Source organism: Mustelus asterias, chromosome 16 (assembly GCF_964213995.1).
Source record: "Mustelus asterias chromosome 16, sMusAst1.hap1.1, whole genome shotgun sequence".
NCBI lineage: Eukaryota > Metazoa > Chordata > Chondrichthyes > Carcharhiniformes > Triakidae > Mustelus > Mustelus asterias.
The window spans coordinates 26568434-26591661 of record NC_135816.1 but is presented as its reverse complement, the minus strand read 5'-3'; the positions used below and the strand labels follow the sequence as shown (position 1 = coordinate 26591661).

Genomic DNA, 23228 nt, shown 5'->3' with positions numbered 1-23228 from the left:
ACATTTGTTCATGTAGAGTCACTTTGAACAATGCTTCACAGACTTGTATTGAATTTCCAGGGGCAGGCAATGCCACAGGCTGAGCTGGGAGTTGTCAGTGGCATTTGAAGTGACACTGTACAAACAAAAATCTCCCGACAATGTTTTATCCTTGGTCTATTTTTCTCCCCTGTAGTATGATGATGATTATTATTATGCTACATTTTTCTTTTCATAATATATTTTGTCATTTTGCTGTTCTTACACTTGTTTATTGCACATTAAAATCTTCTGTATAATTTCAATGTCTGACCAGGTATTTACAACCTATATTTATTTACTTATAGATTAACTGTTCGTGCTGAGTGTCCTATGCATTTGGAAGATTTCCCAATGGATGCCCATGCATGTCCTCTAAAATTTGGCAGTTGTAAGTAGAGAAACATTGAACAATTTCTGTTGCTTGCTCTCAGCATTACAGTGGGTGTAGTGGTAGTTTCTTAGCAGAATGGACTTTGCAGTCAAGGGTATGGCACATTCAAAGCATAGGTCCAGAGATATCACCATCATTGCCTTTTAATTTGTACATGTTCACTGTTAGGACCAATGTTCAAGGAAGTCCATTCATCAGCGTCCTTTTTAAAGGAGACAGGGTTATTGTCAAAACGTTTTTCTAGTGAAAGCAATCTCATTTTAAAGAAAGGTACCAATGAGATATAATTAGAATTAACATCCCATAGTTTGATTGTTTTAATGGGAAAGATATTTGGATTGCAATGCTTAAACATATTTAGGCAGTTTCCAATCAGTGAATACATGCATCTATTCTTGAGCTGTATTCACTACATATTATTCACAGGTAAGTTAGAATATCAGGGTGGAATCTTATGGAGGTGAAGGAGGGGGGTCAGCATCGACTCTCCAATGAGCACCTTTACCCCAAGCACTATCACCGTAACTGCACATATTTACCCTGCTAATCCCCCTAACCTACACATCTTGGGGCATTAGGGGGCAATTTAGCATGGCCAATCCACATAACCTGCACATCTTTGGGCTGCCTGTTGAGAGCTACTGGCCAGCTCTTGTTGGCAGGAGTTAGTAACTAGACAGGATGTAGGGCCCGCATTTTCCGATGCTGGGTTCCTTGATTAGGCACTGAATACCTCAGTCCTCCAGCTGCTACTTGGTTAATACCAGCGGGAGCAGGATGAGACCTGGAAGTAGGTCTTAATTGCACAAATACCAGGATTCCACAATTTAGAGTCTATGGGCGGGATTTTCCGCCTTCGCCCACCCCGAAACTGGAAAATCCCACCCGAAGTTAACGGACGTTTCCGTGGTCCGCCTCTCGTCCGCTGTGATTCCCGTGGTGGACGGAGCAGGAAAATTTGCCCCCTTGCCTTTTGTTGCAAAATTTGTTTGGGGCCAATTCATGTGGCAGGTTGGCTCTGCGGTTGCTCTACACGCTATACTGGTCAGAAAGGAACAATCATTCTTCTTGAATCTTTAGATTTTGTTACTTAATGTCCTCTTGAGTCTTCTAAACTCTAAACCATGGAGTTTATATTTTCAGTATGAAGTTCCTCAGTGGCAAATTTACTCACATAAATTATTCTCTGTGGTTAAATGGGGACCAGTTGAAAATGTTACCCTGTGGACATTCTTTCAAACATAGGTCTTTCCTTCCATGCCTTTATAGATGTTGTAATCAGAACTAGTGCCTAATTTTGGAACAAACGAATATTAAATGTTACTACAATTTTTATTGTTACTTGTTTACTCAATAATTTTGTAGATTTGTTAAAGAAACTACGGGCAGGATTTTATGGCCTTGTTCGAGTGAGACCGGAAATTCTCACTCGTGGTCAACAGACATTTCCATTGTCCGCCCCTGGCCCGCTCCGATTCTGTGGCAGGCGGGGCGATAGAATTCCGGCGGTTCAGTGCAAATGTATAATTTCCAGTCTTCTATTTTGATCAATATATTAAGTTTGACTACAAATTTGGGGATGAGTTTGAAATTCATCCAGTTCATAATGGACATTAGCAAATTAACAGCTCATTTTACTTTCTGTCTGATTTTCCTATCCACATGATTGTGGGTGGAATTTTCCTGTCCCCCTCGCCACGGGAATCGTAGTGGGCGGGACACAGACCATGCAAAGGTCCGTTGACCTTGAGTGGAATTTTCCGACCTCGCGGCTGGAAAATCCCGCCCTTCGTTTTGAAATAGCAAAAATATATTTGTACAGTTTTATATGGTACCTTGATGAAACTGATTTTTTTTTTAAATCATTTTTCTGAGCTGTCTTATACTCCTTGACTGCTATTTTTTTGTGTCAGCTATGGCTCAGTTGATAGCATTCTCATCACTGAATCATTTCCGGTTCTCTCCAGGTTTGAGCACAAAAATCAAGGTCAGCACCTCAGTATAGTACCGAGGGGTTGCTGCACTCTCGGATGCATTTCCTTTCAGAGGTGATGTTAAACCAAGGCCCCATCTGCCTGCTTGGATAGATATCAGAGATCCCATGGCACTAATTTGAAGAAGAGCTCGGTGTTTACCCCAGCGTTCTGGCCAACATTTACCCCACAATCAACATCACAAAAACAGATTATCGGCCCATGATCACACAGCTGTTTGTCGGTGTTTGCTGTGTGCAAATGAAGTGCTGCGTTTCCCACATTCCAACAATGACAACACTGCAAAGCGAGTGCGTTATTGGGTGTAAAGTGCTTTGAGACTTCCAATGGTCATGAAAGCACTATATAAATACAAACCTTTCTTTTATTTACATTTAGAACCATAGAACAGAATTCCTACAGTGCAGGAGGCCATTCAGCCCATCGAGCTGCACCGACAGCAATCCCACCCAGGCCCTATCTTCATAAACCCATGTATTTACCCTGCTAATCCCTCTGACACCAAGGGTCAATTTAGCATGGTCAATCAACCTCACACGCACATCTTTGGAGTGTGGGAGGAAACTGGAGCACCCAGAGGAAACCCACGCAGACACGAATTGGGGGGGGGGAGAATGTGCAAACTCCATACAGTGACTCGAAGTCGGAATTGAACCCGGATCCCTGGTGCTGTGAGGCAGCAGTGCTAACCACTGTGCCACTGTGTCACCCATATTTCATATGCAAAAATGCACATACTGCTGGATTATTCATTTCTTGCTTCACTGTTGCAATGTTCAGTTTGTTTTCCCCCGAAAACATTTCTGAAATCACAGGCACTTTTCTGGACCCGCAGAGATGCCAATTACCTTCCATATGACCTCAATATGGTCATTAAGGATGTAGAACTCAGGCAGAAAGTGTGAGCAGATTATTTAATCACAATCACATCCAAGCTTGGCTCTTTTCTCACTTGACATCTATTTATGCAGCATGGGTCAATTAACTGGTCAGCAGTGGAGACAGTAATCTTCCCTCCTCCAACTGAGGCTGCCTCTCAAACTCTCTTGTTGCACTCTAACCCTAGATATCAACTAAATTTAAATTTAAAATTAAGTTTAAATTTAAATTCATATTGCAACAAGGGGAATATTTTAAAACACTACAATATTAGAGCTAACTTTCAAACATCAAGATTAAGGGTTAATGACTTTATCGGAGTCCAGGCTTGGAGAGGTTATTGAGCTAAACCAACAAGTGGGGAGTTAATTAGTTCTAAAATCACTGCATCGTAACCATTAATATGTTGGTTTCTCAGTCTGCCATTTCCAAATGCATGCTGTATTTTTAGTACAATGAGCCTGATCACTGAAATACACAGTTTCCGTACGGAACCGTTTTTTACTTCAAAGGGTCACATTCTTCATGAGAGAAGATGTTTGACAATGTTACCTGGTATTTTTGTAAACATGAGGCAATAATCCAAATTGTTTTTCCCATAATGTGATGGCACTCTAATGAGAAAAATCATTTTTGCTTTCTGTATTAAAAAGAAATTGTCAAACATATCATCATTAAGATGTCTCCCCTTTAACTACAAGTGCAATTAAGAAGTTATAATATTTCAATGATAATATTTTTTCAAGATGAGTAAAATTTTTTACTCGTAAGACTTGATTCAATTTGCACTCAACCAGTTCTTTGAGAACTTTTATTTCACATTTCATCCAATAATATTTCTCCTCTTTCTTATTTTACAAAGCATTCTTCCCCAAACACATTTTCATATGTGTCAATTATCATCTTTTGACTTTAAACATGGGAAAGAACACCATGGTTAACCTTTTGATTTTGCTGCTGTGTAACTAACTTCCGGATTGCATGAAAGGATGCACAGATTTTAGGGTACATTTACGCAACAATTGTAGGGTCAGTGTGAAGCAGTTCTGCTTAATGCCCACATAGTTTCTGAATCTAGATTTAGTACAGGATGTAACTGAGTGAAAGTAAGGTTAGGTTCTCTTTCCTAAGGAACATCATTGTTCTTCGCTCCAGAGTCCACTTGGGCTCTGATTCCAGATTTACACCATGACTTTAAAAACAATCTGCACTGCTGCGATTATTGTTCTATCAGTATATTTTTAGCCTTCATCCATTTGAAAATCCTTCAACTGGTTTTTAGCTGCTCCTTAACTGTCTGGTAAAGAGTGGCATGGGGAAATAAGAACCTATTAAATTGTGACAGATGAAGTGAACGGGCCAGCGAACTGAGTTTCTGCAATTGTTCATTGTGCAAAATTTGCAGCTATGTTCACAATGCTGTGATGGACTCACCAATTAACCCATTTCACCTTCTATTTCTGAACAGATGCATACACAACATCAGAGGTTGTGTACACATGGACACATGGAGCATCCCAATCAGTTGTTGTGGCTGAAGATGGTTCTCGATTGAATCAATATGACTTAATGGGACAAAGCGTGGGAAAAGTTATTATTAAATCCAGTACAGGTTGTATATTTATACATATATATATTATATATATATATCTATAATACATAGATATATATATATATTCTTTATAAAAATGGTCTCTGTTTGATTTAGTGTCAGCTTTTGTACTGCTTTAGTGTAACACTGAATAGCATCATCACCCATTGGGCTCTTTGGAATATGATAGCCATTCAGAGAAGAGGCATTAATGGTTCATTTTATAATATAGAAATCATACAATTGTTCTAACAACATATGCTCATCCAGTTACAAAGCCCTTGTAGTAACAAGATACTGTGACCTCCAATATAACGCACATGGTTTATGATCCTGCTTGAATAAATGCAAAACCCTCTTTGTAATTTGACCAACACAATCAGTGTCTGATATGATATATTTTGTTCATGGCTCTCACAAGCTCTGGTAACAAATTGAAATAATAATCCCAACGCAGGTTCTTGTATACTTTCTTACTTTTCCCCCTTGTGGCAAGAGCCATGGCCGGAATTCTCCAGCCGTTCATACCAGCAGGGTTCTCCAGTCCCGCCGGCAGCACACCCCCACACTCAGGTTTCCCGCTGGCGTGGGGTGATGTCAATGAGAATGCCCATTGACAGCAGCGGGACCAGAGAATTCCACCACTAGCAAACAACACGCCACCTCCCGCCGGTGGGAAACACGTGGCTGGGAGGCCGGAGAATCCCGCCTGTGAGGAGAAGATGAGTAGGACGATCTGTTATCAGATTGGTTGGGCAGATGGACATACATTTTACATCTGTACAAATCATTTATTCAACAGATTATGGGCAGTTATTTTATATTTGAGAACATGGATTTTAACAAGCACCAAAAATTCAAAATTCCACCAATCAATAGGTGCTTTGATGCTTCCCAGATTTTATTAAGACGAAGAGTAAAATAATCCCACTTGTTAAATTTCAAGTGAAATGAGACCAAAACAAAACAATATGCCAGTGACTCAGCAATAGCAGCTTTGATAAGTCTTGGTTGAACATGGTGTTTGGGTTGTAGTGCCTTTGGCAATAAAGAAGCTCCAAATTCAACATTTCCGAACAATCTAATGTTTTATTCTCCAGCATATTCTGTACTTTATACATATGAACTCAGTAATGAAAAAACAGTAGCCCAAAATGTTGCATTCAGTAATGGTCTCAAAGATTAAATGGGAGCACTCCAGGACAGTCTGAGCTGGGTGCCTGATTGGGATGAATAGAAGACAAAGTGACAGATGTATTCAATGTGAACTCTGTTAGTGCTTAAAATATCATATAATGTAACAGCTTGAAATCAATCATTTTTCATATAGGTGACATTTTTAGACACTCAAATTACGTAAATGCATCTTAGGTCCCACTTACATACTGTTTTCTTTGGTTGACAATACTCTAATTATTAGGTGAGCATAAATATACCAGGACGGTGGAATGCTGATGCAAAATCTAATATAGTGAAATCCAGCAGCATTGCTGTTCAATTTCAAAAGTATGTGTATTTCTAGTACAAATTAGTGATCTTGTTTTTGCATTAACTCCCAGGTCTGGGTTTACACTCTCGGGTCAGGAGTGCAGAGGCAGGACATTTTCTTGCTCTACGAGCATGACCAGGGGAAAAGAGGCCCAGACGGTCAGCTTTTCATTCTCTGGGAGGCAGGCTGGAATATAATTCGTAAACCTGCCTCTGTGCACCAACACTTGGTTGAATTTATTTTTAAAAAAAATAAACACCCTGCAGCCCTCACCCCTCCTCGTCTCCCCACACACTCCACATGCCCTATCTATTCCAACTCGTGCCACCCTATGCTCCTATACCCACCCCTATCATTCCCCATACCCTCTATGCCAACAAATGCCCACACATTCATCCCCATAGCTCTTTATAGCCCCTCTGCCAACTTAGTGCCAACCGATACTACCCATACACCACCCTTTGTCCTCGCACTCTCCATGCCTATTCACCTAGTATCCACCATAGGCAAAACTTAGGAGCCATGCTGATATAAAATATATAGAAAATCCTTTAACTAACCTCTTATGAAAATAAACATTTATAATCTATATCCAGTTGGAGCCATCAATCAAACTGATCACTTAACAGGCACCCCGATGTGATAATTTTAGGTTGTAAAATCAGTCATGCAGCACATATAAGGACAATCCTCAGGCCTATGACAACAGAGTAAAATTCAAGCACCATTTTTTTAAGCTTCACACTATTTAAAATTTAAAGCCTAGCAGAACTAAACCCCTTGATTGCTCAATAGTTCCAATGAACTTTGAGAGTTTCAAAGGGCTTTGACAGTTCTTTGACAGCTTAAACAGTTCCAATGATTTTATGCGTTTTTTACACACAATCATATCTACTTTTAATAATCTCAAAGGGCACCTGGCTTATCCAAAGGGTGCCTTGCCTCTCCCAGAGGGTACCTTACCTCTCCCAAAGGTGTCCTGGGACCATATCCAAAGGAATACTTTACCTCTTCAAAAGGATGCCATGGCTATCCAAATGAGTCCACAAAGTTCAGACATGCTTTTATCCGGTCTAACCTGCACACTTCAGGTTTCAGACACCTACCTCACCAAAATCACACATAAGTGGAAACAGCTGGTGATTTATATGGGCAGATGAATGCTAAATATTGGTTCAAATCTCATCCGAAAGATGGTACAGCCAAAAGTGCCAGGTGTCAGCCACAATGTTGTACTCAAATATCCAGATCAGGCAGTCAACTCACTACCTTTTGATTCAGAATTAAATGCTACCATTCAGCCAGAGCTAACGCCTAAGATGTACCATTTAGAAGATATTATGCCCAATGTAACCTGTAGTGCAACATTTCAGAAATTTTTCCTACACAGAGTGGTTATTTTATTTTTGTTGTAAAATATTTAATTCCTTTTGCATATATTTGTGGAAGAAAGTATTTATACAATACTTTTATATTCCAGCCTGCCTCCCAGGGAATGGAATGGAATTTTTATTTTTTCATCCAGTGATAGTATTATGCATTCCTAACTTTGATATGCAATAGACTAATTACAGAATAAATACCCTAGCATTATCTGATCTGATAGGTCAAAAAAACAACTTCTGCACCACCTGTGTCACAATTATATTTCCTACACTTGCGATCCTTTTGATTAACATTTTACTTATAGTGATGAGATCATTATATTTGGATCATGAGAACAACTTCCATTTTTACCAGCAGCAATTGTGTTACTATTTTCAATATATTTTATTTAAATGGGACATTTCCTGCCTATTGACAGTTTTGTGAAGGAATAGCCTATACTTGTTGTTTCTGGTTGCAGAGGAGTGATAGTTTGCATGCTATCTTGTTCTAATTCCATATTTTATATTTCTAGGTGAATACGTGGTCATGACGGCTCACTTTCATTTGAAGAGAAAAATTGGCTACTTTGTAATTCAAACGTACTTACCGTGCATTATGACGGTTATTCTCTCACAAGTATCGTTCTGGTTAAACAGGGAGTCTGTCCCTGCAAGAACTGTCTTTGGTAAGTTGTTTGGAAAAGTTGCTTGCAAACAACTTTGAATATTACACAGAATTCTCTTAAGTTATGCCAGTATCGGTCTACTCAAACGGTTTGATTTTTGGTTCAATTCTCATTTTTTTTGTAACATTCTTCTCAATCTGCTGTTCACTTTCCATTGCAATGTCAGTGTCAGGCAATCCCACACAAGCTCTGAGGCAGAGTAAACTCACTTCACACGGTCCCAAAAACCTATTGCGATCCCACCTTCCACAGAGCATTGGCTTCTCATGTCAACCATTCTGGTGACCTCTCGTAGTGAGCATGACACTTAAGTAAATTATTAATTAGTTATTGATTTTTTGTGCAATGTACTCAACTAAATAAAAACTAGGCTGAGGTATGCTCAAACTTAGAACTTGCCTAAACTTTTACCAAAAATCCAGCTCAAAATTATTGGAGTAGTGGTACTGATCCACGTCAGATCAGCCATGATCTTATTGAATGGCGGGGCAGGCTCGAGGGGCTAGATGGCCTACTCCTGCTCCTATTTCTTATGTTCTTAGTGTCCCTCTACTTGCTGGAAGTGATTTGAGCTTTGCTGATCTCAATTCAATGTGTAAGCATGGAGTTACATTTTTGGAAGTTAACTATCAATTTCTAAGGAGATCCAGAGATGGTTGTATAAGAATTAGGAATGTTATATTGGTAGAGTATGGGTGCTTCTCTGAGTCTGGTGTTAAGGCACATTATGAGAGTAAGTTTTGGGAGTTTTACTTGCATTTAATCCTTCATTAGACTGTCATTGCTTTTCCCAATGTCATCATTAAAGGGTCAGTTTCCTGGCTTTGCATGACTGGCCCATTCCACCACCGGGGAACCTGCCATGGTAGGGGGCCATCTTCGGCAGGACCAGAAGATCCTGGTGGCAGAAAGGGCAGGAAAATCCACTCTTTTTATTTAATTATCTATTGTAACAATTTCTCAACAGTAGATATGTGCTAATTCCCTAGTTTCCTTCCTTCACATAAGGCGTGTCATGAAAAGAACAGTTCCCAAATTGAGAGAACATTGTAAGTTTATAGTTGGAGCACCCATAATATTCTAAACTAAAGAACTGTGAATTTAAATTAAAAAGAGTAAATTGCATCAGTTGAAACATTCAATTGGCAATTGAATCAATTCCTATTTCAATTGAAAGTAGAGTTACACAGATTTAGAAGGAGAAAATATCCTAAAGTGTCAGGTTAGGCACAGAGATGTAACTTGAGTGCTGGGAGCATGTTAAATGGTTCAATGGCCTTTCCTTACATTTTTGTGCTTTTGCCATTGAAATAATGAAATGCCTTACTTTGAGATTAAAAGGGATTTTGTGTCCTTTGTTTACAATTAGAATGAACATAATTGGGAGACGATGTCGAAAAATGAGTGCTGCAATAATGTACAGTGTCTTAGAATGGTAAATAAAGACAGAGATATTCTTGAAATGATCATGTGACAATTTATTGATCTGAGCTGAATCATCTGCAAAAGCCTGATAAACAGAACTGAAGGGGAGAGGGCAAGGTTGAATCACTTGGGTCTGTTTTTGTCTGAATCCTAGCAGTTAGTTATGGAACAGCGTGGCAAAGGCTTGAGAGACTGTTCTGTTTGCCCTTTCCGTTGTGATTTGGCATGCAGGCAGCAGAATGAACAATGGATGAGATGGGTACATGCAAAAAATATATATGCTGTTGTTCATCTGGGGTTCAATACTAATTTAGCTGGATAACCTTCTCTGTATCATTGCAATGACCATTTTCAAATACACGCACACAAATTTAATATCAAGATGTACCTAAAATAGTTAGGGCTATCTTGCTGTAGGTATTAGTAATAAACTGACATTTCTCATGTTGATAAAACAGAGAGAAATAAATACATCAATTTTGTACGAAAATTATCACTGAATAGAGTTTAACTCTCGTTACAATATAAAGCAGTAGCTTATAATGAAGTGTTATTCAACTTATCTATATATCGCTAGACATGTTACAAAAATAATGATCTTGATCAAAAATTGACACCAAGATTGAGCGCTAAATTCACAATAGCATGTGTCTGTAGTTATATTACAAGATCAATCCCCAATGCTATTGTATCACATTATTCATAGATTCATTGAGTGTCAAAAGAAGCAAACTTACACATATTACATTAAGTTATTCCAGTTACATTTTTCTTATTGTGTCTTATTCAGGGGTCACAACTGTATTGACAATGACAACTCTAAGTATCAGTGCCAGGAACTCACTCCCCAAAGTTGCGTATGCAACTGCTATGGATTGGTTCATTGCCGTGTGTTATGCTTTCGTTTTTTCTGCACTTATTGAATTTGCCACAGTGAACTATTTCACAAAGAGGAGTTGGGCTTGGGATGGAAAAAGTTTAGTTCCTGAAAAGGTAAAATGTGCATCTATATCTTTGTTTAATTTTTATATGAACAATGCTATTGAGATTCCCCCCCTTGTAAAATGTGTCATGGCTCAAGACTGTGGGGGAGAAATTTGTTTATGTTTGTTTACCAGGAAAATTTCCCAAAGTATCAGGCTGAGCACAGAAATGAGACTTGAATGCTGGAGCAAGTTCAATGGTTCAATGATCTCTCCTTTTGTGCTTGAAATAATGAAACTTCTTACTTTAGCATGATTGAGATTAAGAGGGATTTTGTTTAAAATTAAGATTGAAATTAAGGAGATCTCCTCATGTCTGGAGAGGAACGTGGAGTGGGAAGGGGAGGACCCAGTTGCTGTGGTCCACATGGGAACCAATTCCAACAATAGAAGCTGGAAACAATGTTCTGCTCAGCGAATTTGAGGAGTTAGGGATCAAGTTAAAATGCAGCACATCAAAGGTAATCGTCCCTGGATTATCACGTGAGTCATGTGCCAATTGACATAGGGTCAAGCGGATTAGAGAATTAAATATGTAGCTTGAAGAGTGGTGTGGGAAGAAGGGGTTTCAATTTATGGGGGATTGACATCAGTACTTGGGGAAGAGTGAGCTGTTCTGTTGGGACTTGAACTGGGCAGGAACCAATGCCAATCACCCATAATGAGGACAGGTCTTCAATCTAATGGGAAGTATGTGTGTGTGTTTGCGTGTTGTGTGTGTGCGTGTGTGTTGGGGGTGGAGGGAGGGGAATGGTGGTGGGGGTTTGGGTGAAAGGAGATTTAGAATCCAAAGAGAGCTAGCATAAGTTGAGCTATTAGAACAACATATCAAAGTGGGTAAGGACAAGCAGAGTGTGACAGGAGGAATAGAGAGTTTCAGAAAAAAATGTACATTGGCAAATAAGGACATTGCCGGGAATAGAAGTTAAATATTCAAATTAAATGTTCTTCATATGAATGCATGAAGCATCTGCAATAAAATAGATGAATTATTGACACAAATGGAAGTAAATTATGTTGATTTAGTCACCGTTACTGAGACACGGTTACAAGGTGATCAAGGATGAGAAATAAATATCCCAGGGTACACAATATTTCAGAATGACAGACAGAATGGCAAAAGAAGAGTTGGCTTTACTAAAGGAAAGGCCTGGTTGGCAAATTTATTAGCGGCTTTTGAGGTGGTATTAGTAGGGTAGATAAAGGGGAACCAGTCGATATAGTGTACCTGGAATTCCAAAAGGCATTTGATAAGGCACTTGATTGGCTAATAGAAAGAAAGCAGAAAGTGGATAGACGGGTATTTTTAAGTTGGCAGACAACGAATAGTGGAGTGCCACAAGGACCAGTTTTGGTGCCTCAGCTGTATGCAATCTATAGTAATGAATTATGTGAAGAAAGAGAGAGAATTGTATCTTAAGTTTGCTGATGATATCAAGCTAGGTGGGAAGATAAGCTGTGGGGAGGGTACTAATAAACTGCAAAGTGACATAGACAAGTTAGGTGAGCGGACAACAACATGGCAGATGGACTGTAATGTAGAGATGGGTGAAGTTATTCACTTTGGTCATAAGAATAGAAATACAGAATATTTTTTACAAGGCATTCAACTTGTAAATTAGAGATTTGGGTGTGCTGGTACAGTGAACACAGAAAGTTAGCATACAGGTACAGCAAGCAATAAGGAAGGCAAATGGCATGTTGACCTTTATTGCAAGGGGATGGAAGCATAAGAATAAAGAAGTGTTGATGCAATTGTATAAAGTTTTAATGAGATCATGTCTTGAATACCGTGTATAGTTTTGGTCTACACATTTAAGAAAGGATATACTCGTTTCAGAGGTGGTACAGCGAATTTTCAAAAATTGGTCTGTGGGATGAGGAGGTTGTTTTACGATGAGAGGCTGAGTAAATTGGGCTGATATTCTCTGGATTTTAGATAGATGATCTACAAACTTCAGAAGGGGCATGATAGAGTGGAAGGTGAGAGATTGTTTCCACTGGCTGGGGAGTCTAAAACATGGGAGCACAGTCTCAGTGTAAGGAGCAAATCATTTAACACAGATGGGAAGAAACTACTCATCAAAAGGGTAGTGAATCTTTGGAACTCTTAGCCCTAGATGGTTGTAGTTGCTTCATTGTTGAATATACTTAAGGCTGGCATAGACAGATTTTTGGTCTCTCAGGGATATGGGGAGTGGGCAGGAAAATAGAGTTGAAGCCCAGGATCAGCCATGATCATGTTGAATGGCGGAAAAGTTTTGACGGACCACGAGGTCTATTCCTGCTCCTATTTCTTGTGTTCTTACAACATAATTAGGAAACAACATTGAAAATATGTGCTGCAACAATGGACTGAGTCATAGAATGGTAGAAACAGATTGAAATATAACATGGGACAATATATTGATCGCAGCTAGATCGTCTGAGGAAACCTCATAAACAAATATGATGGGGAGAGGGAAAAATCTAGGCTGAATCAATTGGTGTGTTTTTGTCAGATTCCCAGCAGTTGGTTATACAGCAGCATGGCATGAGCTTGAGAGAATGTTATGTTTGCCCTTTCCATTGTGATTTGGGGTGAGAACAAGAGAAGGAACCATGGGTGAGTTAGGTACTTGCTAAAACTTGGTGCAAACTTATATCAATTCCCCTTTAGCGGCCCCACAAATTTCTCCTCCAACAAACATTTTAAAATCTTGTTTGTGCACTTTTTCATTTGTATATTATCTGTACGCCGCCATTTGATTGTTCGTAAAGAGGAAATAGTGTTCGTTAAAAGAGCATGATTGATGCTCTTAACTCGGTAGATACAATGCACTTGTCTGGCATTTAATAGCAACATGGTTATCTCAAGGAAGCCATTGACATATTGGAGCATTTTCTGAATCAAATCAAAAGTAAACGAACATGCCATCAATTTGCTACCTGTTTTGACACTACGGCTTCACACTTATATTAACTTTTAAATGGCTTGGTTCTAAGAGATCCACTAAAAACTCCGAGATTTCCATAAACAAAGAAGGTTGTTTGTAATGTTACAAACAGCATATTTGACACCTTGCTCATTCAGTGGGGTCATTTTCACTTTGCCAGTGGATCAGTCACCTTTTACACAACCAGTCTTATTTTCCTCTCCATGTTTTAATTATCTCTTTATTTATTCATGGGATGTGGTGTCGCTGGCAAGGTGAAAATCTATCGAACGTCCCTAATTGTGATTGTTAAGGTGATGCTGAGCTAACTTCTTGAGCCACTGTGGCCCAAGTGGTGAAGGTTCTTCACTGTGCTGTTATGGAGAGAGTTCCAGGATTTTGACCAGCAGTAATAAACAATGAAGAGTGATATCAATCTGATTCAAGATGGTGTGTATCCTGGAAGAGAACGTGGAGATGGTGGTATTTCCATACTGCCTTGTCCATCAAGTTGGTAAAGTTTGTAGAAGTCTTTCTCAAACTGTGCCTCTTTTAATGGTGCTATCAGCCTTTCAAAGATCCAGGCCCTTTGACTGGACCTTCTAATGATCCTTGGCCAGTCCCCCAAGTTGTTGACAGAATTTGTTTAAGGATCAAGAATATTTTGTTTAAAGTAGACAAGGTTGGGATTCAAGACATTTACTCAGTAAAAGATGACACAAGATTCCACGGGTTTTGAATCAGCAAAAATGTACAAGGTCAGAAAGATAAAACAATTTTCAATATCTATCTTATTCTCTAACATTCAAGGTCAATATGAGATACATGTGAATTAATGGGTAAACTATGGTCAAAACACACCACATCACAAGATTAATGGCAGATGTGACCAAGGCAGAGTCCATGGATTTCTGAACAGTTTATCCAGATGTCAGTAATACTATGAGTCAACTAATCTCACCAAAACACCAGTATTCATCTTCAACGATCTGAGGAATTCTCTCCAAAGGTCGCTCCAACTCAGATGGCATCAATGACACCCACCTTGTAGGTTTGCAATCTTGTCTCCCAAGATTCCAGTTCCGTTGGATTCTCAAATCTGCACCCAAGCACCAACTCACAAGCACAGCTTCAGCTCTTTGGCCAGGTCAAGCAGAATACCACAGCTCCAAAGGGTGTACTTTTTCCCCTTTGGCCCTCAGCGTGGAGTCACCAACCTTCGGCTGCCTTCTTCACTTAAAATCTGCTCCCCACAGCCCTTTGCCTTTTTGGAGCTGCAAGTGATAGCTGGCGGGGGGAGGGGGGGGGGGGGAGAAGGGGGGGAGTGGGTCAAGGCCAGCTGCGGCAGTAGAGTCCTGATAGGTCTATCTCAGACCTGTCAGGCCTCTGTTGGTTGCCATTGCGCATGTACAGCCACAGAGGTCTGCACATGCGCATTGGTGCCCTGTGCTGCTACAGCAGGCTTGTTGGCAATTTAAGTCCCACCCCCTTCCCCTACAGGTGAGGAAGAGCTTAGCCCAATTTTTTCTGCACTGAATGGATAAGATACTGGATTTGAACTTGACCAAATATACATCAGAAACTCTTTTGTTTTCCTGCCTTTCCTGGACTTAGAATTTTTTTGGTAAGATTGGCCCCTATGTACGGAACAGATCCTGTCTGATCAATCACATTAGCAGGGACCCAGTTAGTTGCAGTAGCATAATTATGAGCTAGAACCTCTTGTCCCCAACAGAAACCTCTTGGCTTTGACCTTTATGCTCTTTTCTCCACTTGGTAATGCTGTTCACGTTTCACAGCTTGTCATGTTTCTGTTGATTTCAGCAGTTCAAAGCAAGTGCACAGTTGCCGGCCCATTAGTAGGAATGCAGGAGATGCTTTAGCCGTAGCATGTGGTGTGTTTCGGTATGTCAGCAGAAATGTGTCCAGATGCTCGTGAATGTAGGAACATCCTTGTGATGGTTTTAAAGCATGTTTCATGGTTTGAACAAATCTCTCCACGAATCCATTGGTGATTGGGCGGGATGGTGCTAAGGTGATGTGAAGAATTCTGTTGCATCTCAGAAAATTCTCAAACTCCCACCGGACAAGTTGAAGACCATTGTCTGTCACAAGTTGTTTTGGTAACCTGCATTGACTGCACATTTCTCTTAGCCTTTGAATTGTACTCTCAGCAGTAATAGAGGACATCACTGAAATTCCTGGCCATTTGGAATGGGCATCCACACCACCATTCCTTCAAAGGGATCAGAGAAATCGACCTGGATGCCAAAGGTTAACTGATCAATCCCATGGATGGAAAGGTGCCAACTGCGGCATGTTCCTCACACTCTGATCTGAAGATCAAGACCTTGCCTAATTGGCTCCAATGTCTTGATCCAGGCCAGGCCACCTAAAGCAGTTTCTGGAAATCTCTTTCATGTGAACTATTTCACAGTGTCCTGAATGCATTTGGTCCAACAGTGGCCAGGAGGCGATTTTCAGCCCCTGTTAGTGATCAGCGAGAGTGGCAACGCTGGCGCACAATGCAACGAGAATCGGAAAATGCGATTCTCACTGATGAGGTTGTGTTTCTCGATTTTCCAGGCCCCTCGCCAGTAACATAATGGGCATCCCACCACGGAAGATCGGGTACCTTGTTTAAACATCAACATATTATTAGCAAGCCCTCCCGCCAGGACTTGCCCCCCCACTCCCCCCCCCGCCCCCTCACTGAATATTCATTGGGTGCTGGCATGATGTCACACTGGCACGATTTACAACAGCTGTATAAAAACAGGAACCTGGTGACCTCACCTCCAGAGGGGTTATCAGGAGAGTGCTCAGACCGCCATCACCCTCCAGTCTGTCAATTTCAGAAGGGGCATCGGAGAGGATGCAAGGGACCCACATAAGTGTAACTTGGGAGCTGGGGAGGGGCAATGTTCAGTGTTGGCATCTCTGGGGGGGCTGGGGTTGCTGGCAGGCATTAGCAGCCCTTCATGTCTGTGAGCCTAAGGGGTCTGGCAGTTGGTGGGCAGGCAGCGCTTCCTGTGTCCTCCTCGTTGGACGTGTGATGATATCACCGCTGAAGGATCGCTCTGCTAGAATGGCAGATGGAAAGCAGGTGGGAGCGGGTGAATCCACAAGGTCAGCACAGGGGCAAGTTCAAGGTCAGTGGTTATAGAGGTCTGGCTGTCAGGGATTGTGTATGGGTGGCTGGCTGTTCAAGTTGGAAGGCCCACTCCTCAGCCCTTGAGAGCTGGGGAAATTAAGGTACCATGTAAGGATGAAGTTAACTGCAATTTGCAGTCTTCATATGCACCAGGTGTGCTTCTCCTGCCACAAGGGATGTCAGATTCCTAATTATCTCCCTGACATTTCCTTGATGAGTCAATTGTGCCTGTTTAGTCAGCATTGCAATGCATGTATATTCATTGATTGGCACCCAATAGTTAACTCTTTCAGTTTCATTGTTTAACTCAAAAGAGTTGGAAGTCTACCCCCCAAGCATTGAACTCCAAGTTAATACTCATGTTTCCATAACAGAGAGCTAACACAAGTATGGCCCTCAATGCAAAGCATTATAGTGAAGGCGCTCATCCGTCACCCTGCTGAGGAGATGACGGGTGGCAGTGTCCTACATCATAGTGATGTGCTGCGCTCTGCCCAGTCTGGCACTGCAGTGGGGTGAGCCGCTGTGAGGTTAGAATACAGGTCCATTGAATACACTCAACTGCCCTCATTCCTCACCCTTGGGGGAGTTATGCGGCCCACTGGGGCTCTCAAGGGTTAAAGCACTTCATTCAAGAGGAGTTGAGAGGGGCAACTGTAGTGAAGTGGCTATGGTGTGACAGGGGAGGGAGTAAGACTCATTGAAAAGGCGCTGACATGTGGGGCTGTGCATGGGTGGATGTCCCAGATCCTGCTAGGGCTGTGGGTCAGGGCATTGTCAGGACTCCTCAATGCTCAATTTGATGTTCCCTTCCTTTCAGTTTTTGATTGTGGAGAATCTTGAAGCCAGTCAATCTGGCAATATTTTTGATTGCGATTGAACAGCAACATTGACGTGCCACTGCACTCGGTCAGGATCAGTGCCCTGCAGGGGAGGGAAAGGCAAGGCCCACTGATCTTCTGGGAGCAAGGCCACAGATGGCAGAGCCTTGGAGGAGGCACTACCGGCCATGGGTATACTGCTGTATAACTTCCCAACTGCAGATGTCAGAAGTCCAGTGCCTGACAAGGCTGCGTCCGTCCCGGGAGCCAGCGGACCACCTGTGCCAGGTGATACAAGAGTTGGTAACACATGGATTTGGAGCCACCCATTGTCTGTGGCCCTGAATGTTACCAGGCACTCCGAACCTTTACAGCAGGGCTGCATGTGTGACCATGCAGCATCTCCCAGGCTGCCGCACACAAGTGCATATAAGGGGGTCACAGATGTGCTATTTGCGAGAGTTTATCTGTACATCAACTTTGACCGGGACCAGGTGAGCCAAGACACCAGGGCCATGGGTTTCAGCCAAGCTGTCACTGACTGCACCCACGTGGCTCCGCATTTCCCCTGTTGGCATCGGGCACAGTTTGTAAACCACAAGGGATTCCACTCTCTCAATGTTCAGATCATGTGCGACCACGAGATACGCATTATGCAATGCCGATTCTCCTTCTTTGTTATACCCGACTGCAGAATTACTTTTCTCTGGTTTGCTTTTTAGATTCAGTGCTTCTTCTTTTGTTTTTACATATACACACTGAGTGGGCGGAATTTTCCCATCTCGCCTACCACGGGAATCATAGCAGGCAGGACACGGACCATGCAAAGGTCCGTTGACCTCGGGCGGGATTTTCCGGTTTTGGGGCGAGCCGGAAAATCCCACCCAATGTGCCCCTTCTTCTTGCCACACTGACAGCATTCAAAATCTCTGCACAAACATCCAGATGGATGGTGGCCAGGCTTTCCACAATGGTAACATTCCCGGCTATCTTGTGTCACGTTAGACACTCAATTTGATTCATTCGTTTGGAGCTAGCTTCGTGGAGATTGCAATCTCCATGGCTTCTGCAAAGGAATTCACATTGTTCAGTGAGCTTTTTAAGTACTGCAACGCACTAGGCAATTATTTCACCCTCTTTATGGTTTCTTTTGTGAAAACTAAATCTTTGTGCTGTGGCAATTGGCTTGGGGAAAATGCATCTCCAGGACTTTTACATTGTCTTTATATGATTTTGTGCCAGGTTTGCCAGGCTGCACCAAACGTCTTAATAAGTCAAAGGAGGGGACTTTTCCCATCTCACCAGCCAAGGGAATTGTAGCAGTCTGGGGCGGGGGAGGGTGGCGGACCATGCAAGGGTCTGTTGGCCTCAGGCGGGATTTTTCATTTTTGACGTGAGTACGGCTGGAAAATCCCGATTTTAGCTTCCATCACACTTAAGAAAGTTGCCCTCTTTCGATCACTTTTCATTCCATTTGCAAGGACAGAAAACTCAAAACGTTCAAATGTACGAGCTCCACTGTTCAACAGTCTCATCAAAATGTCCCATAGGTTCGGTAAGTGTGACCACTTTCAGCCTTTTATTTCCTCTTTTGTGTTCAGTTGCTGTGTTGCTGTTTTAAATGTTTTGCCCCTTTAAGACTGTTACCCTTTTCTCTCCAGCTGTCTCTGCAGTGGCTGGTCGAGTCTCTGGGCGGAATTTTCCGGTTCCCTAACGGCGTGTTTTCCGGCGGCAGAGGTAGCTCACCATTGGCCACCGGCGGGAACTTCTTCTGGTCCTGCCAATGTCCACAATGTTTAGCATGGCTCTCTCATCATTCTTAGTGATGCCAAGTCATGTTGGAGGCTGCCACGACCTTGTCTTTTAGAGCAAGCAGCTCAACATTTGGCCGGGAGTTATTTTATTTCATTCTTTTTCTTTATGGAATGTGGGTGTCATTGGCAAGGCCAGCATTTTTTGCCCTCCTTAGTTGCCTTTGAGAAGGTGGTGGTGAGCTGCCTTCTTGAACTGTAGCAGTCCCTAATGGGTAAGCACACTCACTGTGCTGTTAGGGAGGGAGTTCCAGGATGTTGACCCAGCGACAGTGATTGAACGGCGATATATTTCCAAGTCAGGATGGTGAGCGACTTAAAAGGGAACCTCCAAGTGGTGGTGTTCCCAGGTATCTGCTGGTCATGGGAATGATCATGGGTTTGGAAGGTGCTGCCTAAAGAACCTTGGTGAGTTCCTGCAATGCATTTTGTAGATGATTTCGAACGTGGTTTAAAGCAGCCATGGAGGACAAGGTCAGGAGCACGCCAAAAATAGTGCTGGTTGACCCCACAGATTTGAATAAATATTCACCACACAGAAAACTTATTTGGACCTGGAAGTTAGCTGGACAGCTATGCACCAACTTGCACCAGGCTATTCAAGCTTGCCCGAAAAAAGCCCAGAAAATTATAGCGCCAAATGTACAAGCTCCTTAAATAGCTCCTTAATGAGCTTACAGGACCGTTAATTGACAGTAACCACATTTCCTACTCCCTCCTCCACACTGGCCCTGTTAAAATTCACAAGTGTCCTGGAGGCACCAGGTGCTGAGACATCCACTGGGACCACAATTCTGAATTTCCACTCACACCATGTTGTGACCCCCTCCATCGCTCTTTGAAAATTCAACCATGGTCTTATCTCAAATGACTGGACTTGTTCAGTGGCTAAAGATTCTTTTAATCTTATGGTGAATCTGTAAATCATGAATTCCAAGAATTTTTTTTTTCCCTGCTGATATCGAGATGGCTTTAACTCATATTTTCTGTATCTAAAATGGCTTTGTTCCTTGTACACGCCAATCAAATTACAAATATCTGAGTTAATTATTTGAGATTTACTTAGAAGGTCGATTTTCATCACATTTCCCTATCCACAAAACAGCGACAAATGACAAGTGGGAGAAATATCAGAGGAACTGTGCACTATATAGGGGAAAATAAAATTGAGCTTTGCTTAAAGCAATGTCCTTCTTAAGTGCAGCTCCTTTGTTAAATAATGACAATGTCAAGGCTTTACTTCAAAAGTATTTTCTAGGAAAATGTTTTGACTTTTGTTTCGCAGAGAAAGGAAAAGGAACGAGAGGCTCTACTGAAGAAAAACAACACCTACACAGCAACATCAGCGAACTTTGCACCAAACATTGCAAAGGATGCAGGCCTGGCAACCATTGCAAAAAGTGCTGGTGCAGAATCCAAAGAACCCAAACCAGAACAAAAGCCCCCAGAACCCAAGAAGACATTCAACAGTGTCAGTAAAATTGACAGACTGGCCAGAATAGCATTTCCATTAATGTTTGGGATTTTCAACTTGGTTTATTGGGCTACCTATTTGAATAGAGAGACAGTTATTAAAGGCGATGATGAACATAATTAGGAAACATAAAAGGAAGAGTTCCTTAGATTTCAAACTAATTTTATTTATTGGGAAATTTCATGAAATTTCTAACAGATTATATAGCTTCCCATTCGATTTGTTGCACATGTTATTTTTCTTTTGCTCTTTCTGAAACAAACTCCTTATTTTTCTGATACCATCAGAAAGAAAACGATCTTGTATAAAGCATTATTACCTTGTCGGTAACACCAGTCTAGTTCTGTGTCCCAGCTGATATTACAGAGTTATTACTGATTCGCTATTCTCATTGCATTAGGGACTTTCTTCTAACAGCATGTCCATCAACAGAAGACATTTGATTTTAAACTAGTCTCACGGCAGGGTCTATGTGAAATGTGAAGTAGTCTTAAAGATTTCTGGCTCTTGACCAGGGGTAGTGAAAAGCTTTTGTTTCCAGAGTTGGGTAAGGTCCATGGTTGGCATTGGCTGCAGACATGGTGGATTATCTTGTTTACTTTCAGTCTCTTTCGAAGGTATATTTAGAAGAAAGAAGAAAGAGATTTCAAATGTTGAACTTTTATAACGGAAAGGTTGTATATGTTTCAGCTATAGTTTCTTTAAAATTATGTGGAAAATCTATCCATAACAATAAATGAGCAACACAGTTAGTTATTATGCACCAAACATTCACCTGTTTACTCTAGGATGGCAATAGCTATTAAAATAGCCAGTGAGGTTTGTGACTCAAACAGTAGTTACTGAATGATAAGACTTTAATGTAAGAAGTATAGTGTCAACTAATACGTAATTATATCTTGCCTGGATAAGGGAATTGCACTTTTAAGATTAATTTATTGAACACCCCTCATTCTCCCGCCCAAAAACTGGAAAATCAGCTAAGTATTTTCTACCTTTAAATAACAAAGAACATTTACGTTTGCATTATTTAAAAGCAAATTTGAAAATCCTAAATACCTAATTATCTTTATGTTGTTAAGTGATGTCTGGACGTGATACTAAACAGTTCTACATAAACCTGTCACTTCAGAGCGACCAATGAAGTTAGATCTTTCCAATTTTTGGAGCTAAGTGAAGTTGCTAATGAAAGCCACTGAATTCTGATTCTATCAAAAGGCCTGTACTGGAAAAGGTTGGAGAGCCATGCAAGCATTCTTTTGAAAAACTCAGAGTTCACATTATAAACTTATTTTGTCGACTATACAGCTTATTAAATGTGATAATGTTATTTTGATGTCTTGATTATTTTTGCCCTTGTTTGCAACTACGAGACAGGTTTAACAGTAACAGCACAGTGGTCTTCCTGCCCAAGCTATACAATGCTTGCTTGCACAAAAAAAAACTCCTTACTGGTGTTTGAATGGACTGATTTTCATGATTTTGAGTTGTCAATGCACTTGTAATTATTGAATAAAAACAGAAAGTGCCGGAAATACCCAGCACATCTGGCAGCATCTGTGGAGTGAGAAACAGAGTTAAAATTTCAAGTCAAACGTGACTCTTCTTCAGAACTGGGCCATTTCTAAAGAAGAGCCATGTTTGACTTGAAATGTTAGTTTTGTTTTTCACTCCAGAGGTGCAGCCAGACCTGCTGCGTAATTCCAGAGCTTTCTATTTTTATTTCAGACTTCTAGCCTCTGCAGTATTTTGCTTTTATGCTTGTGGTTGTTGTTCCTTTCTTGGATGGGAATCACTCAGTTTTGCCCATTGGGATCATTCCTGTTGCCAAACAAACTGAATAACACGCAGAAATATGTGCAATTCTCCAGTGACTGTTCGACGATGCTTAGCAACAGAGATCCTCATCAGAGCACCCAGAAAAGCTACTACATGTCAAAACAGAAATACCCAAAAACAGGCAACAAAAGGAACTTTTCTAATATAACAGTGAAGACTTTTCAAACCCCTTTCATTGCCATTGGCAACATTGTATCCCTCACCCTCAGCTTTAAGTGTAAATCCTTCCCATCCTCAATATACCAATGATTTAAACCATTTGGTGAAGCTTTTTGTAGAAGCAATTGGAGATTAAATAAAAGACCAATTCATGTACAATGGGAAATGCAGGGATATAGGCCAAGCCAGGAGGGAAATGAAAATATTCTGAGCAGGCTACAAGGATATT

At 41.2% G+C, this 23228-nt stretch overlaps 1 protein-coding gene across 1 annotated transcript in view; it reads left to right on the top strand.

Annotated features, from left to right (window-relative positions):
• Positions 1-21460, top strand: part of LOC144505464 (gamma-aminobutyric acid receptor subunit alpha-1-like) — a 45500-nt gene extending 24040 nt beyond the window's left edge. Inside the window, exons 6-10 of the mRNA XM_078231570.1 lie at positions 327-409; positions 4754-4897; positions 8266-8418; positions 10634-10836; positions 20813-21460. Coding sequence (XP_078087696.1) covers positions 327-409; positions 4754-4897; positions 8266-8418; positions 10634-10836; positions 20813-21124 — 895 coding nt within the window. The 3' untranslated portion in view covers positions 21125-21460. The remainder of the gene's footprint in view (positions 1-326; positions 410-4753; positions 4898-8265; positions 8419-10633; positions 10837-20812) is intronic.
• The last annotated feature ends 1768 nt before the right edge of the window (positions 21461-23228 follow it).